The sequence below is a fragment of the Dunckerocampus dactyliophorus genome, chromosome 16, assembly GCF_027744805.1.
Source record: "Dunckerocampus dactyliophorus isolate RoL2022-P2 chromosome 16, RoL_Ddac_1.1, whole genome shotgun sequence".
Classification (NCBI taxonomy): Eukaryota; Metazoa; Chordata; class Actinopteri; order Syngnathiformes; family Syngnathidae; genus Dunckerocampus; species Dunckerocampus dactyliophorus.
This window is the reverse complement of record NC_072834.1, coordinates 9,877,210-9,892,194: the sequence shown is the minus strand read 5'-3', so window position 1 is coordinate 9,892,194 and position 14,985 is coordinate 9,877,210. Positions and strand designations below refer to the sequence as shown.

Sequence of the window (14,985 nt, the reverse complement as noted above, 5' to 3'; positions counted from 1 at the left end):
TCTTTTAAGCACTTGATCTTAGCTTTTACTCCCACTGCTTTGGCATCACTGGCAGCGTTTAACTGAATATGGCAATCTAAGGCGGAAATGTTACTTAAATGGACTGGCTAATCATTTATTCCTGGCTGCCAGGAAATGGCTGGCATATTCAATTCTGGCCAGATCCCTTCAGACCAGTGCTGGATGTATGATATAGTCCACACACACACACACACACACACACACACAGGAAGAGGAATATAACAAGATTTTAGTGATACTCCACGATCTTCACTCTGCATTCTGTGCAAACAAATTAAAGAATGAGCTTCCCTTTTAAGCCAAGGAACAAAAGATGTTGCAAGGTCCCACCAGCTTTAGATGTTCTGTAATTATAATGTGAACAATGACTGCAACAAACTATAAATAGTTGATAACTGCAGATTCAGAGTGCACCAAGTGTCGGCTGGCTCGCATGACTCCAACTATATGTTGTTTATCATGAATGCACATTACTTATGGATTATTATGATTATTTCTTACTTTACGAACAGAGTGCTTCTTGATGTAGTTATTATTGTCCCCACAATTGCTGTGGCTATGCTGAATTACCAGAAATGCATAATGTGACATTTCACCCATCGGCACCGGAACATGCAAGAAGTAGAGCTGTGACCTTTTACATTTCAAATGTATGGTTTTAAATTGTTACTTAGCTGCTGGCACACGCACAGACACACACACGCACACACACACACACACACACACACACACACACACACACACACACACACGCACACACAGGCACAGACACAGAGTCTATCTATTAAATGTTGTGATGCAGTAACTTTTTTAAACTCAGCTAGTTACATTTATAAGAACACCTGGATCATGTTTAATATAAATTATGGAGCAATTACATGCAATTGAATCAAGAGCATCCTCGAGTTGTTTCATCCTCTGATTTAAAAAAAAATGCATTCAGTGCAAGTTGGCAGTGGCTACGGTGCAGGATTGGACGTGAGACGAATCGGAGGAATCGGAGATATGGAAATCTTTTTATACAATCTGTGGCTCAGTCCGCTGCCATGCTGTCGGAAGCTATGTCCGTGCCATTCCCATGCATGTAAACGTCATATGGCTGTTCACTGTTAGACGTAGGGATATATTAATTGTCCCTATCAGGGCCAAAGAGGCACAGCTATGCTGTTAATGTAACACTAACGCTAACCCAACAGTACATTTGACGGGAACATCCCATTAAAGAGTATTATTGTCAAATAAGTACTTTGCAAATCCTTGTACTTTCTAATTTCACGGAAATTTAAATGCATGTGAGGCTGTTTACAGAAGGATTTAGGCCACACTGAAAATAAAAAATAAGTTGTATAAAAAAAATGTTTTAAGTTGGAACAGTACAAGAAAAATTCACGAGGATTAATTTGCAGAGAAAAATGCGTGGTTACAAAATAAATTTGGACTAGTTTGAGAGAAATGCATTTATTGCGAAAAATGCTTTAAATGTGCTGCCCTTTTCGGCTCCAAAGGAAACTTTTTTTCAACCCAAAACCTATAAGGAAACCACCAGCTGGCAGGTGTTACCGATAGTGGCTTAAAATAACAGATTTGCACGTACACGACACATACATACACATACAGCGGTCTCATAGAAGCGACCAGCAAGTTGGAGTCATTGTGTGGTTATGACAGGCTATACGTTCAACGATAGCTAACGTGAGTAGATCAACTTTGACAAATCTCTACCATTAGCTGACAACAAACATGACTAATGTGCATGCCTTGGGTTGCGTGGGGCGCGGAGCAAGAAGTGGGTGGTATACACCAATCCCTCGCCACATCACGCTTCGAATTTTGTGGCTTCACTCTATCGCGGTATTTCAAAAATATATGATTTTATAAATCATGCTCTTTTGTGGTTGAAGAAGGCCTATTATACATTTTTTTTCAATGCCTATTTAAGCAAATTCCATGTATTTCTTGCCTAAATTAAGCATTTTCAAGCATAACAATGGCTTAATAAACTAAAATAGAAGGCATTCAGAAGACGCATTCAAAGGTGTGATGATATGTAGTATTCTACATTGGTCACTGGGTGTCAATAATGTTACATTGATAAAACACAAGCTACCGCTACAAGTACTTTACAAGACAGAAAGTAAGCGTAAGTGCAGCTATCGGTAGAAAAAGAGCAGTAGGAAGCGTTGTTCATGCTGTGTTTTGAGCACCTGCATGTCAGACATTGGCATTGATACAATTTATTTTTTTTCTCCTGAAAAAAACACATTATTTGGTAAGATTACAATCTTGTATAATATTTTTTTCACTGCGGCCTGAGTAGTCCTGCATCTACTTTGGCAACGTAGCAGGTTGTCATTGTTGGCAGAAAGGCGAACCTGTTCAAACATGCATCCCCAGTGAAATATTTACAAAAAGGGCCTGTATGAATAAAATACTTTCATCATAGCTTTGGCCTCTTTTGACTCAACATAGAAATCATTCATGTGAATGCCTCCTTGGCAAGACAACTGGAGGGTTGCTAATTTTGGTAGATGACAGCAAATCTGCCAAAAAAATGCATCCCCTATAAAAAACAGAGTTACTGAAGAATCAGGGCCTAGCGGAAAGGATAAATAATGACACATGCTTAATTTCGCTTCCTCATTATGCCCTGACATGAACTTATGCTGCATTGGAGCTTGCTGGCAAGTACAGTATATCCCAAAAGTGAGCACCGGTACACGCCTCAAATTTCAAGCAACCATTTTTTTTTAAGTATATCTTTTCAAGGGGCAGTACTATCGAAATAATAATTAGATATACTTTAGAGAAGTTAGTGTACAGCTTTTCTAGCAGTATAGACTGAATATCCACTGAAAATGAGTGGACACACAGCCGTTATTGTTGAAATAGCTGGCAACACCAGTGAGTGCACCTCACAGTGAACATGTCCAAATTATGTCCTCGGTGTGAATATAGTGTGAGCACCATTGTTATCTAGCACTACCTTAATCCTCTTGGGCATGGGATTCACCAGAGCTGCACAGGTTGTTGCTGGAATCCTCTTCCACTTCTCCATGATGACAACACTGGTGGAGCTGGTGAATGTTAGCCTTATTCCTCCTACACCTTCCTTCCGCTTCCGCTTCTCAATTGGGTTCAGGTCTGGAGAGTACATACTTGGCCACTCCACCACCTTCAGCTTCCTCAGGAAGGCCCATGTCATCTTGGAGGTGTTTGGGTTGCTTATCATGTTGGAAAACTGCCACGCGTCCCAGTTTCCCGAGGGAGGGCATCATGCTCTGCTTCACATTATCGCCGTTCATGTTGGAATTCATGTTTCCATCAATGAACCACATGTCCACAGTGCTGGAAGCAGTCATGCACCCCCAGACTATGATGCTACCACCACCGTGCTCGACTGAAGTCAAGACACAATTATCTTGGTACACACTTGCATTGCCAGCTTTTTAGACAATCTATACTGCTATACAAGCATAACACTAACTACTCTAAAGTAGTATATTCAAGTTGAATATACAGGGTGTCCCAAAAACATATACACACTTTAAATCATTGTAAACTAGGTGTTTATTATAATTAGTGCAATTTTCAAATTGTAATTTTCATTCCATTCCACTTATCCATGTAAGGGAAGTCCTCAGTAGGGAAGTCCTGGTTCCCGGTCCCCGGCCAAGCTGGGCACGCACGGAACAGCTCACTCTATCTCTTATGGTGAGTCCAGCCACGGAGGAAATTCATTTCAGCTGCTTGTATCCGCGATCTCGTTCTTTCAGTCACGCCCCAAAGCTCATGACCATAGTTAAGGGTGGAAACGGCTCAGCTCTCTCTTCACCACAACGGTCTGGTACAGAAACCGCATTACTGCGCCGATACGTCTGTCGGCCTCATGCTCCAATCTTCCCTCACTCGTGAACAAGACCCCGAGATACTTGAACTCCTCCACCAGGGGCAAGACCTCTCTCCTAACCCAGACTGAGTTAGTTTTCCTACTGAGATTTGGGATTTGGAGGTGCTGAGTCTCTCAGAAGCTTCACACTTAGCTGCAAACCGCCCTAGTAAACACCCCAGTAAATCTATGCCGCTTATCCTCATTATGGTCGCGGGGGTACGACCTGGAGCCTGGAGCCTATCCCAGCAGCCAATCACAGGATAGACAAACAACCATTCACACTCACATTTATACCTATGGACAATTTAGAGTCGCCAATTCACCTAATGTTTTTGGAATGTGGGAAGGAGTCCGACACACGGGGAGAACATGCTCCTCTCCACACAGAGATACCCAAGTAGAGATTCGAACCCAGATCTTCCCGATCTCTTGACTGTGTGGCCAACATGCTAACCACTCGTCCACCGTGCGGCCCTAGATAAACAACCATTCACACGCAATGGACAATTTGGAGTCACCAATTAATCTAACATGCACATTTTTGGAATGTGGGAGGAAACATGCAAACTCCACACAGATGCCCAAGCGGCGATTCGAACCAAGATCTTCCCAATCCCCTGACTGTGTGGCCAACATGCAAACCACTCGGCCACTGTGCGGCCCGGACCATCGGAAGGCCAATGTAGCATAGACTTTGTCTTTTAGGTATCCTCATTAAATAAGTCTAGTGATGCGAGATCTGGTGAATGTGGAGGGTATTCAACAAAACCTCTCCGTCCAATCAATCAATTTGGCAAGATCTCATCAAGGAAGGGTCTAACATTGCGATGGGGGTGTAGGGTTGCCCCATCTTGCTGAAAATCAAACTTCTCATCTTCAAAGTTTTCTCAAACACTTGGCATGACAGACTGTCTGATCAAATGTATACGTGTTTTTCGTGATACCCTGTATAATAAAAATGCTTGGTGGGTGTACTACTTTGTGTGAGATATCGTAGATACTAAATGAGGCGCGACCATAACATCAAATGTAGCATAAACAACTTGGCTGACGACCGTGATAGTCTTTGTTCTTTGACGACAAACACAGTTTTAATTGAGAGCCTTGATCATATTATTGACGGTTGCCAGCATACTGTCTTTAGAGTTTTATTCATGGACTACTTCTCCAACTGACAGAAATAACCGTTTTGCCACTCTAGTCTCCCAAATGCCGCTACATTCCGGATGTGTTTGTGTTTGCTGGCGAGCATGTCTTTTCTGCAGTGTGGAAACCTGCTACGTCGCTGCTCTCTGTGGCACTTAATGGTTGCCAAAATTGGAGGGAATGGTCATTTATACTACAGACGCAGCGGGAGGGTGCATACACTCAGGTGTCTGCACGAGAAGCCCCCTGTGTCATAACTGGAGCTAGAAATTCATTTTGGCCTGCTGGGCTGTGAAGCCTTTTCAGCCAACTGGTGCATCCCTTCCTTAAGCCATCTTTTTTTTTCTCTTTATCCTTGCAAGAGAAAACGTGTTCCTTTTCTCTCTGGACTGACTCAGTCATTTCTCTTGACCCATAAAGAAATGACCATGTGAGTTGCTACACATGTACAGATGCACTTAACTGACACCTGTGTGGTAATCTGCAGTCTCCCGTCCCGTCCTGGCTGTGCTTTAAAATCATTCATTTCATGCTTTTCAGCAATTCCAGATCACATTTACAGTCTGAGCAATGCAGGTGGTGCTTCGTTGCTGCGAGCAGAAACAGGAAGGCAAAACAAGAAAAAAGATCATTACACTTTCACTCGCCTGGCAGCAAAAGCATATTTGCCCAGATGTCACATTGCAGACTTCTTAGCTTTATATCAGTACCAGATGTCATGAATCCAAAGTGTGAAAGAACTGTAATACAGAGACATAATGTGTAAATACATTTTCTCTTTTTGTTTTTGCATCTCCATATTGAACATTGTACAATTGACTGAAGGTCGGAACTGCTATCAAATCCTTACATAGTGTGGTGATTCATTTCTAAACGGACATTTGCAGCTTTTTAGCATCAATATTGTTGTTTTACAAACACACCATTTTTACAAAAAGTAGAGGTCAGTAGATTTTGTTAGGCATCTTCAGCGTTAACCTTTTGTTTGCTTTTTCTTTAGCTTTTTTGTGTTTTTTACGATGCCACCACAGAAGGGTACCACTGATGGCAAAGATGATGATAACCATAGAACCAAAATTGGAACTCAATTGTGGCATGGCTTGGCTTGTGAACAATACAATATTTTTTATGACTATTACTCAACAGTTGTTAAGTGCATTTATGATATACAGTATTATTATTATTATTATATTATTATAGCAGTAGCTTTGAAGAGCCACTTTGTGACATTATCACGTTGCAAACAGCTGCTGTTCCCACGTCTTTACATGTCTGTCACTCGTCTCCAAAGTGTGAGTTGTTTTACTTCGTTTTGGTTTTATGTAGTTTGATTATATCCGCGATTGCCTGTCTCTGCACTTGCACGCCACTTATGCATGTTAAGATTCAACTTCAAACATTGCCTATAGACTTTGTAAAGGTCTTACGATGGCGGCAGTTAAAATAAATGAATTCGCTTTGTATTATGGGAAAAAATTAAAACAATCTACAAGGTCCCACTGTCCATGTGAAAGAATGAATTAAAATCAAATATGCTTCAAAAAAAAATCATCAAATTTAATGGGAATGTTCAAATCTACTTTTTTCCCTTGGTTGTTCAGTTTAGTTGTTTTTTGGAGGTATGTTTCTGCTCCCCGTCATGTTGAAAAACTGCCACGTGGTCCAGTTTCCCAAGGGAGGGACTCATGCTCTGCTTCACAATGTCACAGTATATGTTGGAACTCATGGTTCTCTCAATGAACCTCAGCTCCCCACTGCTGGCAGCTCTCATGCAGCCCCAGATGTTACCAATGTTACCACCACCATGCTTGACTTGTGTTGCCAGCTATTTAGACAATAACGGATGTGTGTTGACTCGTTTTCAATGAATAGTAAATCTAAACTGCTATACAAGCTGTCAGTGGAGTGCAGGCAGGGCCAGCAAAGTGTTCTCTGCTGGCCTAACATCTTCCGCACTGACCTGCATTTCAAAAATAAATTGTAGTATTTGTTCCATTAAATTATATTAATTGATTCCCAACAGTCTATTATGTCCATTTTGCAATGTGTTTCTTGGACATCCTGGCAAGGTCGCTGTCACATACACGTTAGCAATGGGGCATTCTTTTTTTTAGCCAATCAGATTTCTGATTTGACTTTTGATTAGCATCAAAGCCAGCTTGCAGGCCCCCAGTTCTGATTGGTTGATCAGAGCAAACGGTAAGGCCCCCTTTCCTGATTAGTTAATCAGAGCACAGCTTCGCTGCCCGATACGTTACGCCCACAATGGAGGAGAATGAGGAGAAATCTATGGTCAGTCGATGTATTTTACTTAAAAGGTTTTATCTTTTGTCATGTTATTAAATAAATATTGATTGTAAACTGTTCGTTTGATGATGTAGTGTAGATGTTTGGAGTTGTCTGAGCCTTTAATCACCGAGCCGTTTTTATTCCGTTTTGTAGTAGTACTATTGTAGTCGCAGTAATCTCATGGCGGCCACGGCTATCTTACTTAATGTGCTGAAGTTCCCTCCTTTTTAAATCACCTGTATGTTGCATTGCTAGCAAGGCTGTTGCTCTATATGGGCGACAGGGGTTCAAAACCCTGCTGTAGTGACTATTTATTATAATTTTTATACTATCTCTCACGGTGTCTGGTGAAAAAAATTGTTTCGGGCCCACTGAAGGCCCAGGTACTAAATTCAGCGCCCGTCATTGCAAGCTGTACACTAGTATATCCAAGTTTCATTTTTCTAATATTGTCCCTTGAGATGACTGTAATAAAACGGTTGCTGAAATGTGACGGCTGTACTTTTGTGAGATACTGTACTTTATCTGCTACAGTTAAAAAAAATGTACACTTGACATATCTTGACTATGTTTTAGTGTCTGCAAAGACTCCATCGTCTAAAGGCATATTTGTCTTTCACATTTTATATTTTGCATGGGTCAGACCTCCTATAACTCGAAGTGAACACACACAGACATAGAAGAGGGACACGTTTAGTCCAAAAGGTGAGCTGATTCATGCGGTGACCCGCCTTGTTCCATCCAAGCCTGGTGGTCTACTTTCAGCTTGTGTCGGCCCATATTAGGTGCGCCAGTGAACAATAGACTTCAAGTAACCACCAGCTGCTCTTGACTGAACAGCTGGTGCTTACTTGAAGCACTGGGTGGAGGGTCTCCCTTAGTGTGTGAGTGCAAGTGACAGTGAGCAAGGAGGAGGTGCGGGGGGTAAGGGTTGATCGATCTGCCATCTGGATGACCAGGACCATCCCAGGTGAGGTGGAAACCTGAATGTGCTGTTTCTATCAGGCCGCCAATTGGCTTCCATCCTGCAACCAAACACTTTTTGGAGAGGACCCTCTGGTGCCTTTGCCTTGCCCCTTGTGAGGGCACACACCAATTTTGAGGGTGTGAAATGAGCCATTACAAGGTGTGCCCCCTACCCTCATAAAGCCAAGTGACCCAAATTCAGGGATGAGAAGGCCAAGTAAAGTTTATTCATACAGCAACACCCACAAACATCTTACAATGCTCTCATTCTTAGATGTTACAAATACATTGTAGCTTTGAGTAGTGTTGAAAAATAATATCCACGACACAAACATTTTCCTTTAGTTTTTTAGCCAATATCTAGATAAAAAAAAATCTTTATCCACACCAATAACCTTTAAAAAAACACCTCCAATGCTATGACCAACTTTCAAGTGAATGCCAGAGTAACAGTCTACCTTATAACCGCCAATTAAATAAGACGGTTTTAGCCCATCACTGGCCTGAAAAAGGCACAATGATGACACCCTAGCCTATAAGCCGTAGTTTGCTTTAAGATAGAAGGTCAAAATGCTTAGAGAAATATATAATAACTAAGTATAGGTTTTTAAAGGCACATACAGGATGCAAAATTTTTTTTGCTGGCCCTTCAACCATTAAGTGTGTGATATTTTAACAGACGCCAGAAGAAAGTCATTTCCTGAAAAAGGCACAATAATAACAGATTGCTTAACATAAAAGGTCAACCCGCACAAAAACCTGGGGCAGGCGGTCAGGGCCAGCAAGACCTTCTCTGCTGGCCAAAACATGATCAGAAGCACTGACTTACATATGCACCTTAAATTCTAGTATTTGGCCCACAAAATTGTATTAATTTTTTCCAAACAGTCTATTATCCTCATTTTATAGCGTGTCCCTTGGCTGCACTGCTTCCAGTACAATGTATGTGTAGGTAAAATTTGTTTGTCCAATCAGATTTCAGCTTCTGTTTGTTACCATGTCAACATAATCTGCCTAGGGCCTTCAGCGTTAGGAGTGCTGGCCCATGTCACTTAAACTATTAGCAATGAGGCTGCTTCTTTAACCAATGAGGCTTCTTCTTTAACCGATCAGATTGGAGATTCACCTCACAGGGCCAGCTAGCAGGCGTACAGTCATGTCAGCATTTTTTTTGTCCTCTGATTGGTTGACCAGAGCACAAGAGAGCAAAGTTCAACCAGCACAAGATAATGTACACCAAAAGTTGCTTGCCAGCTGGAAAGAAGAAGAAGAGTTTGTAGCAATTTGCACACAATAACGGCCACAATAGCCAGCGTAAGAGAAGAAGAAATTGATTTGGTGTCGGACATTCTTAAAAATCAATTTTCAAGGTGGACTTTTCCGGAAAAGCTGGACATCTTAAGGGGAGGTGGACCAAACGAAGATAGTTAGCTTGTCTTAGCCTTGTAAAGGGTTTGTTCAGTTTGCCCATGCTTATGAGTGAGAGGTGAGTGTCACGTATTTTCTTGATTTTTTTATGTTTTTGTTATTTTATTAGATAAATATTGATTCTGAACTGCTGCAGATGATGTTGTAGTGTAGAGGTTTGCAGTTTGGAGTTGTATTCTAAGATAAAGGGTTTTACCGGGTTTCTTGCTTTAGTAATAATGGTATTCATACCCAACTCTGTAATGCCACACATTGTAAAGTCAGCCCTCGCCACATTGCGGTTCTAATTTCACGGCATCAATCTATCACGGTTTTTCAAACATGTGGTAATTAATAAATCATGCTATTTTGTGGTTGAATATTCCCCCATTATTATTAAAAAAATATGCATATTTAAGCAAATTGTATGATTTTTTTGCCTAAATTAAGCATTTTTAAGCAAGAAATGGCTAAATGAACTAAAATACAAACATAAGGCATTAAGAAGATGATTGAAATTGTAACTGTAGTTTTCAGCCAATCAAAAGCCAGAAGAAAGCCATTTACTGAAAAAGGCACAAAAACAATGGCAAATTTAGGAAAATGACAATGATACGGTTAACTCCCAACTAACACTTACTACCAACTAACCAAGAATAAAACAAATAAAAAAACATAATAATAACAAACATAACAGATTTACCAAATAAATAAACAAGAAACTTAGATTTGGAAAATATTTACCATAAAAAAAAATGTTGCTTTTGGATAAAAGATGAAAAGACATACAGAAATATATACGATCCTAATAATGATACCGTGATTTATTTACAGGCACCTTTCAGGACACTCAATGTCACCTTACAGACACAACAATAAAAAACAGCGACAGTCAGTACATTACCAAAGGAAGTGCAATAAATTGTTCCATGCATCAAGGTCAAACCCAGTGCTCCAACGTCTAAAATGTCAGGGTTTGTGTGGTGCTGACCTGAAAGAGAAACAATAATGACACCCTGCCAAGTCGCTTTAATTGTAAGATTGGAAGGAATCAAGGGTGCTATCAGCATATGCTTTGTACTGTATGTGGGGAACTTCAAAAGAGCACAGCTAATTTGATAAATAATGCATAGGTTTCTTTTAGAGGCCATCTCCAAGTCAAGCTAATGATGCAATTAAAGCGAGATGCTTCCTATTGATTCCTAAGACATACAGTATGTATAAGAGCATAGATAAATATACTGTATTATCATTAGCAAATGTTTACTGTACATCTAAATATATCTTTTCAATATTAATGTACAGTCCTCACTGCACTATCACGAACCACTCATGTTGTGCAAGTCTTTTCCAAAGGGAGCCGTACTGCAACCACCCCTGTGACTCCCATCTACCTATACATCACCTTGTCCCTTCCAATCCTGGCCCACCTCACCTGTTCACCCCCACCAATTGTCCTTGCCAGGAAATCTTCTAAGCCAGTTTGCTTGTCACCCTTAATCTTTTACAGTGCCTCGACCTGGAAGCGTTGGGATCAACATAAGGTAATAGTAAGCCACCAACCACATGACTGACTGTGTCCGTGTTTGCTCTGTTTTCAATTCTGTGCTTGATTTACTTCTGCACTGTAAAAAAAAAAAAACTAATCATCTTAGCAGCTACCAGTTGTCGGCAAAAGAAAGATGCATGATATATTGTGCAGTTCCGAGCTTGTTTTGTTAGCATACAATCGTTCAGTTTCCTTCACGGTACACTTACAGCCACATCATTAGGTACAACTATACTGGGATCAACTAAAATAAATGAATGAATGAAGTAAAACCTCGCAGACGGAGGTACAGTGTAGCTCCCCACGCAGTCACACAGAGTCTGACGCTCTTTTATAACTTTATTCTGACCTGAACACATCAACAGCAGTGCAATTCCGACACCATGTATGTATATTCAACTCACAAACACTTCCTTATTGTCACTAGAGTACCGTCAAATGCATTCAAGGACACTCGGAACATCACAACGTCTTTATTGTGCATGTATGTGTGGTCTGAATAAACAGAAAGACAAAGAAAAACAATAAGTGGATATTCTTTTCAATCACTAGCGTAAGTACAATTTGTTGCATTTAAATATGGTCGGAAATTGCAGAAAATACACCAACACTCAAAACACGTGAATTCAACTTCGGTTCTGTGGTGTCTTTGAACGCAACCCCTCAAACTAACAGAGCGGTAAGATCCCTATATCCATAACTAAAGTCATCCTTTCACTTGCAGTGGCTACGCTACATATGTAGAAAAAAAAGTCTTTTTTTTTTCATGGGTTCTCTTCGCGTGATGAACTCCACTATAGAAATGTGTGTTTTTCACAGATTCGTTTATGAAAACTATTTCACGATGAATTGGAAAATGTGCCCATTGCTGAAAGCTTTTTCATATGTTGCCTTGACTTTGGCTGTATTGTCTTTTGCGTAACCCTTTTCATTGCTCCTGTACAGTATCTGTAATGTTTTATAGCAAATGAACTGTGAATTACAGAACGATATCAACTATTTTCATGACCTGTAAACTTTGAAACTGTGAAAGAGAAATACTACTACTACTACTACTACTAGAAATACTAATTAGTTGTCGTTGCAAAGTTTACCGGTTGGATTTTATATATGCTAAATGTTTTCGAGTAACAGGTAATTTGATTGTGTGGACCCCTGATATACAAACATGTACAACGTACATAAATAGTCCTATTTGTAAATATACTAAATATATATATTCTCAATGTTTATAGAAGGAGGTAGATCTTTGGGACATGGTCATATTAAAAGTAGCAAACAGGCGGAAAAAGTGTGAGCACCCCTGTGCAATGTAGATGCACGTATAGCCTCTTATTTACATGTTGACCACAATTACTTTGAAATAAAATTTCAAATATCAATATCAAATATCATAAAAACACTTCACTGTGCTTTATTTTGAAAAACGTGCACCCCATTCATCTGTCTGCCCTGTCGGCACTTGACAGATAAGGAGAGGAAGAAAAGGCAATTAATGCATTTGTTGTTCAAGCCTGTGAAAACGACTCTAATGTTGACATTATCACAGACAGTAAATTTAAATATAAAAAAATAAATGCTGCAGTGACGCAGTCCGCCTCCCGTGCAGACCACCACCACAGCTTGGATAGATCCTAGGGAAAACCCTGAATAATGATTCATTAATTAGAAAACTGTGATTAATTTGATTAAAATGTTGAATCCTTTGGCATCTCTAATTCAAATATATAAAACTTGACATTCATCGGTTTTATTTCTTAGTTGTTTAAAGTATGTTCAAAATAAATATATACTGTATGTATGTATACATATATATTAATAAAAAGGTAGGCTGTATTAGAATATGACAATTTTATAGGTGATCCGTCCATCCATTAGGGCCATTAGGGGTATTGGTGGAGCATATCCCAGCTGACTTTGGGTGAGAATTTTAAATCAACAAAACAAAAACTATTTAAATAGCTCCACACATATAATATTACAAACAGTGATTATGATTATGATTATTTTATTTATGTATTTATTTTTTAAATCTATTGAACATATGTAATTGACAATGGAGGTTGTATCATTTTGAGTGCAACTGTATACATACATTGTACGTACATATAATTGTGTTTATGTGTTTAAAGCTCAATGATTTAATGTAATGTAAGTACAATAAATGTAACATATTAAAAATAATCAAATAATGCAGTTTTTTCTACTTAATATGTCTAAAAAGTACAAAAATGTGTCATAAATTGATATTTTTTGTAGTGTCTGATGCGCTGAAACCCTCCCTGGCCACCCTGTTGTTGCGCTCCCTGATTGGCTCAGAGTTCATGTCAGTCACAGGCGGTGTGGGCGGGACTTGATCGATTCACTCTTTCTCCACACACACAGAAGGAAGGAGCTGGGCACAAGGCGGCGGCAGTGCATCTTCAGTGTTTATCGGAGGACGGCAGTCGTTGCTCGCTACTGTCTCCACTTGTGAAGCCCTGCTACCGCCGCTGTGGCACATCTCTCTTGTAGAACAAACCAGAAGAAAAGCAGCACAGTTTCCGGGACATTTCCAAGCTAGGAACTCCGTATAAAAGTGAATCCAGTGTGGGAGATAACGAGGAGGACAAACTACAAACGGGAGCAAGACCAGAGAAAGACAGGATGAATCTCAAGAATCATGTCATTTTCACCCTCTACACTATTTACGGCATTCTTCTTAAAGGTAAGCGTTAGGAGTATGGTGCACGTTGTGTTTGTGCACCTTGCATGCTAACAAGACGAAGGGTCACGCTTTCTTGTAGTGATGTTTACCTTCGCGCACCCGGAAAGTGAATGCAGAACTGGGGGTCTTTTTCCACCTCTATCGTGTCTTGAGAGTCTCTTTCTCTTGTTGTCGGGGCAGGACACACCTCAGCGTGATCCGAGCAGCCACCCCCTGGGTGTTTTGGACATGCAGCTTTATTGATGAGTCACTGTTGCGATGCTGTTGATTAGCTTGCAAAGCATTTGTGCTCAAATATGCTGCATTTGTAGTGTAATGTTTTGTACAGATAAACGCTGCTAAGCCTCGTTTTGCTTGACTGAGTGTGGAGTTGCAGGAACAGGTGCACCGCCCTTCATCTTCAGTTCATACCATCCAAATTCTCCTTTAGAGTCACCTGAACTGACTACATGATATTATTATGATCTTGACCTTCCTTTGTGTTAACTGCATGATGAGCAGAGCACTTTAAGGCATAGTGACACCGGAGGTCAAGGTCAGAGTGTGTGCTTTATAGATACAAATGAGGTAGTTCTGTCACAAATTACGATGCCTTGCACACATGCATGATGTGAGATGAAGTGACGCCAATGCACAAATGGCATTAGTCAAAGAGGAAGGAGCGTTTGTTTTATGCCGTTCATGTGTGTGACTACATAAATGGCCATTTTGCAATAGTTCAGAAGTACCTACGCTGGTTGTCCTTGTTGTCTTTTGTAACAACTCACCAAAGACGCAGTACGTAATAGGTGCCTTTTCATCAAGAGTGATGGGTTGCATAAAATCGTAGATCGTCTGTTGAACAGGAGTGCTATGCTGTGTTTAAGAAAAAAAAAACCCAGAGGCCACCACAGAAGGATTCCAGGGATGGCAGAGAGGAAAAGTGTGATGATAACCATAGAAGAGGAAGTGTGATTTATTTCCTTAAAGCAAAGGGTCTGCCTACAAATTTAACACATTCATTCCAGCAAT

General features: G+C 40.3%; 1 protein-coding gene across 4 annotated transcripts in view; it reads left to right on the top strand.

The window, feature by feature from the left end:
• Window positions 1-11,240: 11,240 nt before the first annotated feature.
• The window catches only part of cadm2a (cell adhesion molecule 2a), a 249,272-nt gene continuing 245,527 nt past the window's right edge, over window positions 11,241-14,985 (top strand). For 2 of the 4 annotated variants that reach the window (XM_054754689.1, XM_054754693.1), the window contains exons 1-2: window positions 11,241-11,262; window positions 13,653-13,974. In XM_054754689.1, the coding sequence (XP_054610664.1) occupies window positions 13,914-13,974 (61 nt within the window). In that variant the 5' untranslated portion in view covers window positions 11,241-11,262; window positions 13,653-13,913. The remainder of the gene's footprint in view (window positions 11,263-13,652; window positions 13,975-14,985) is intronic. The other 2 variants (XM_054754691.1, XM_054754692.1) reach the window with 2 other exon arrangements.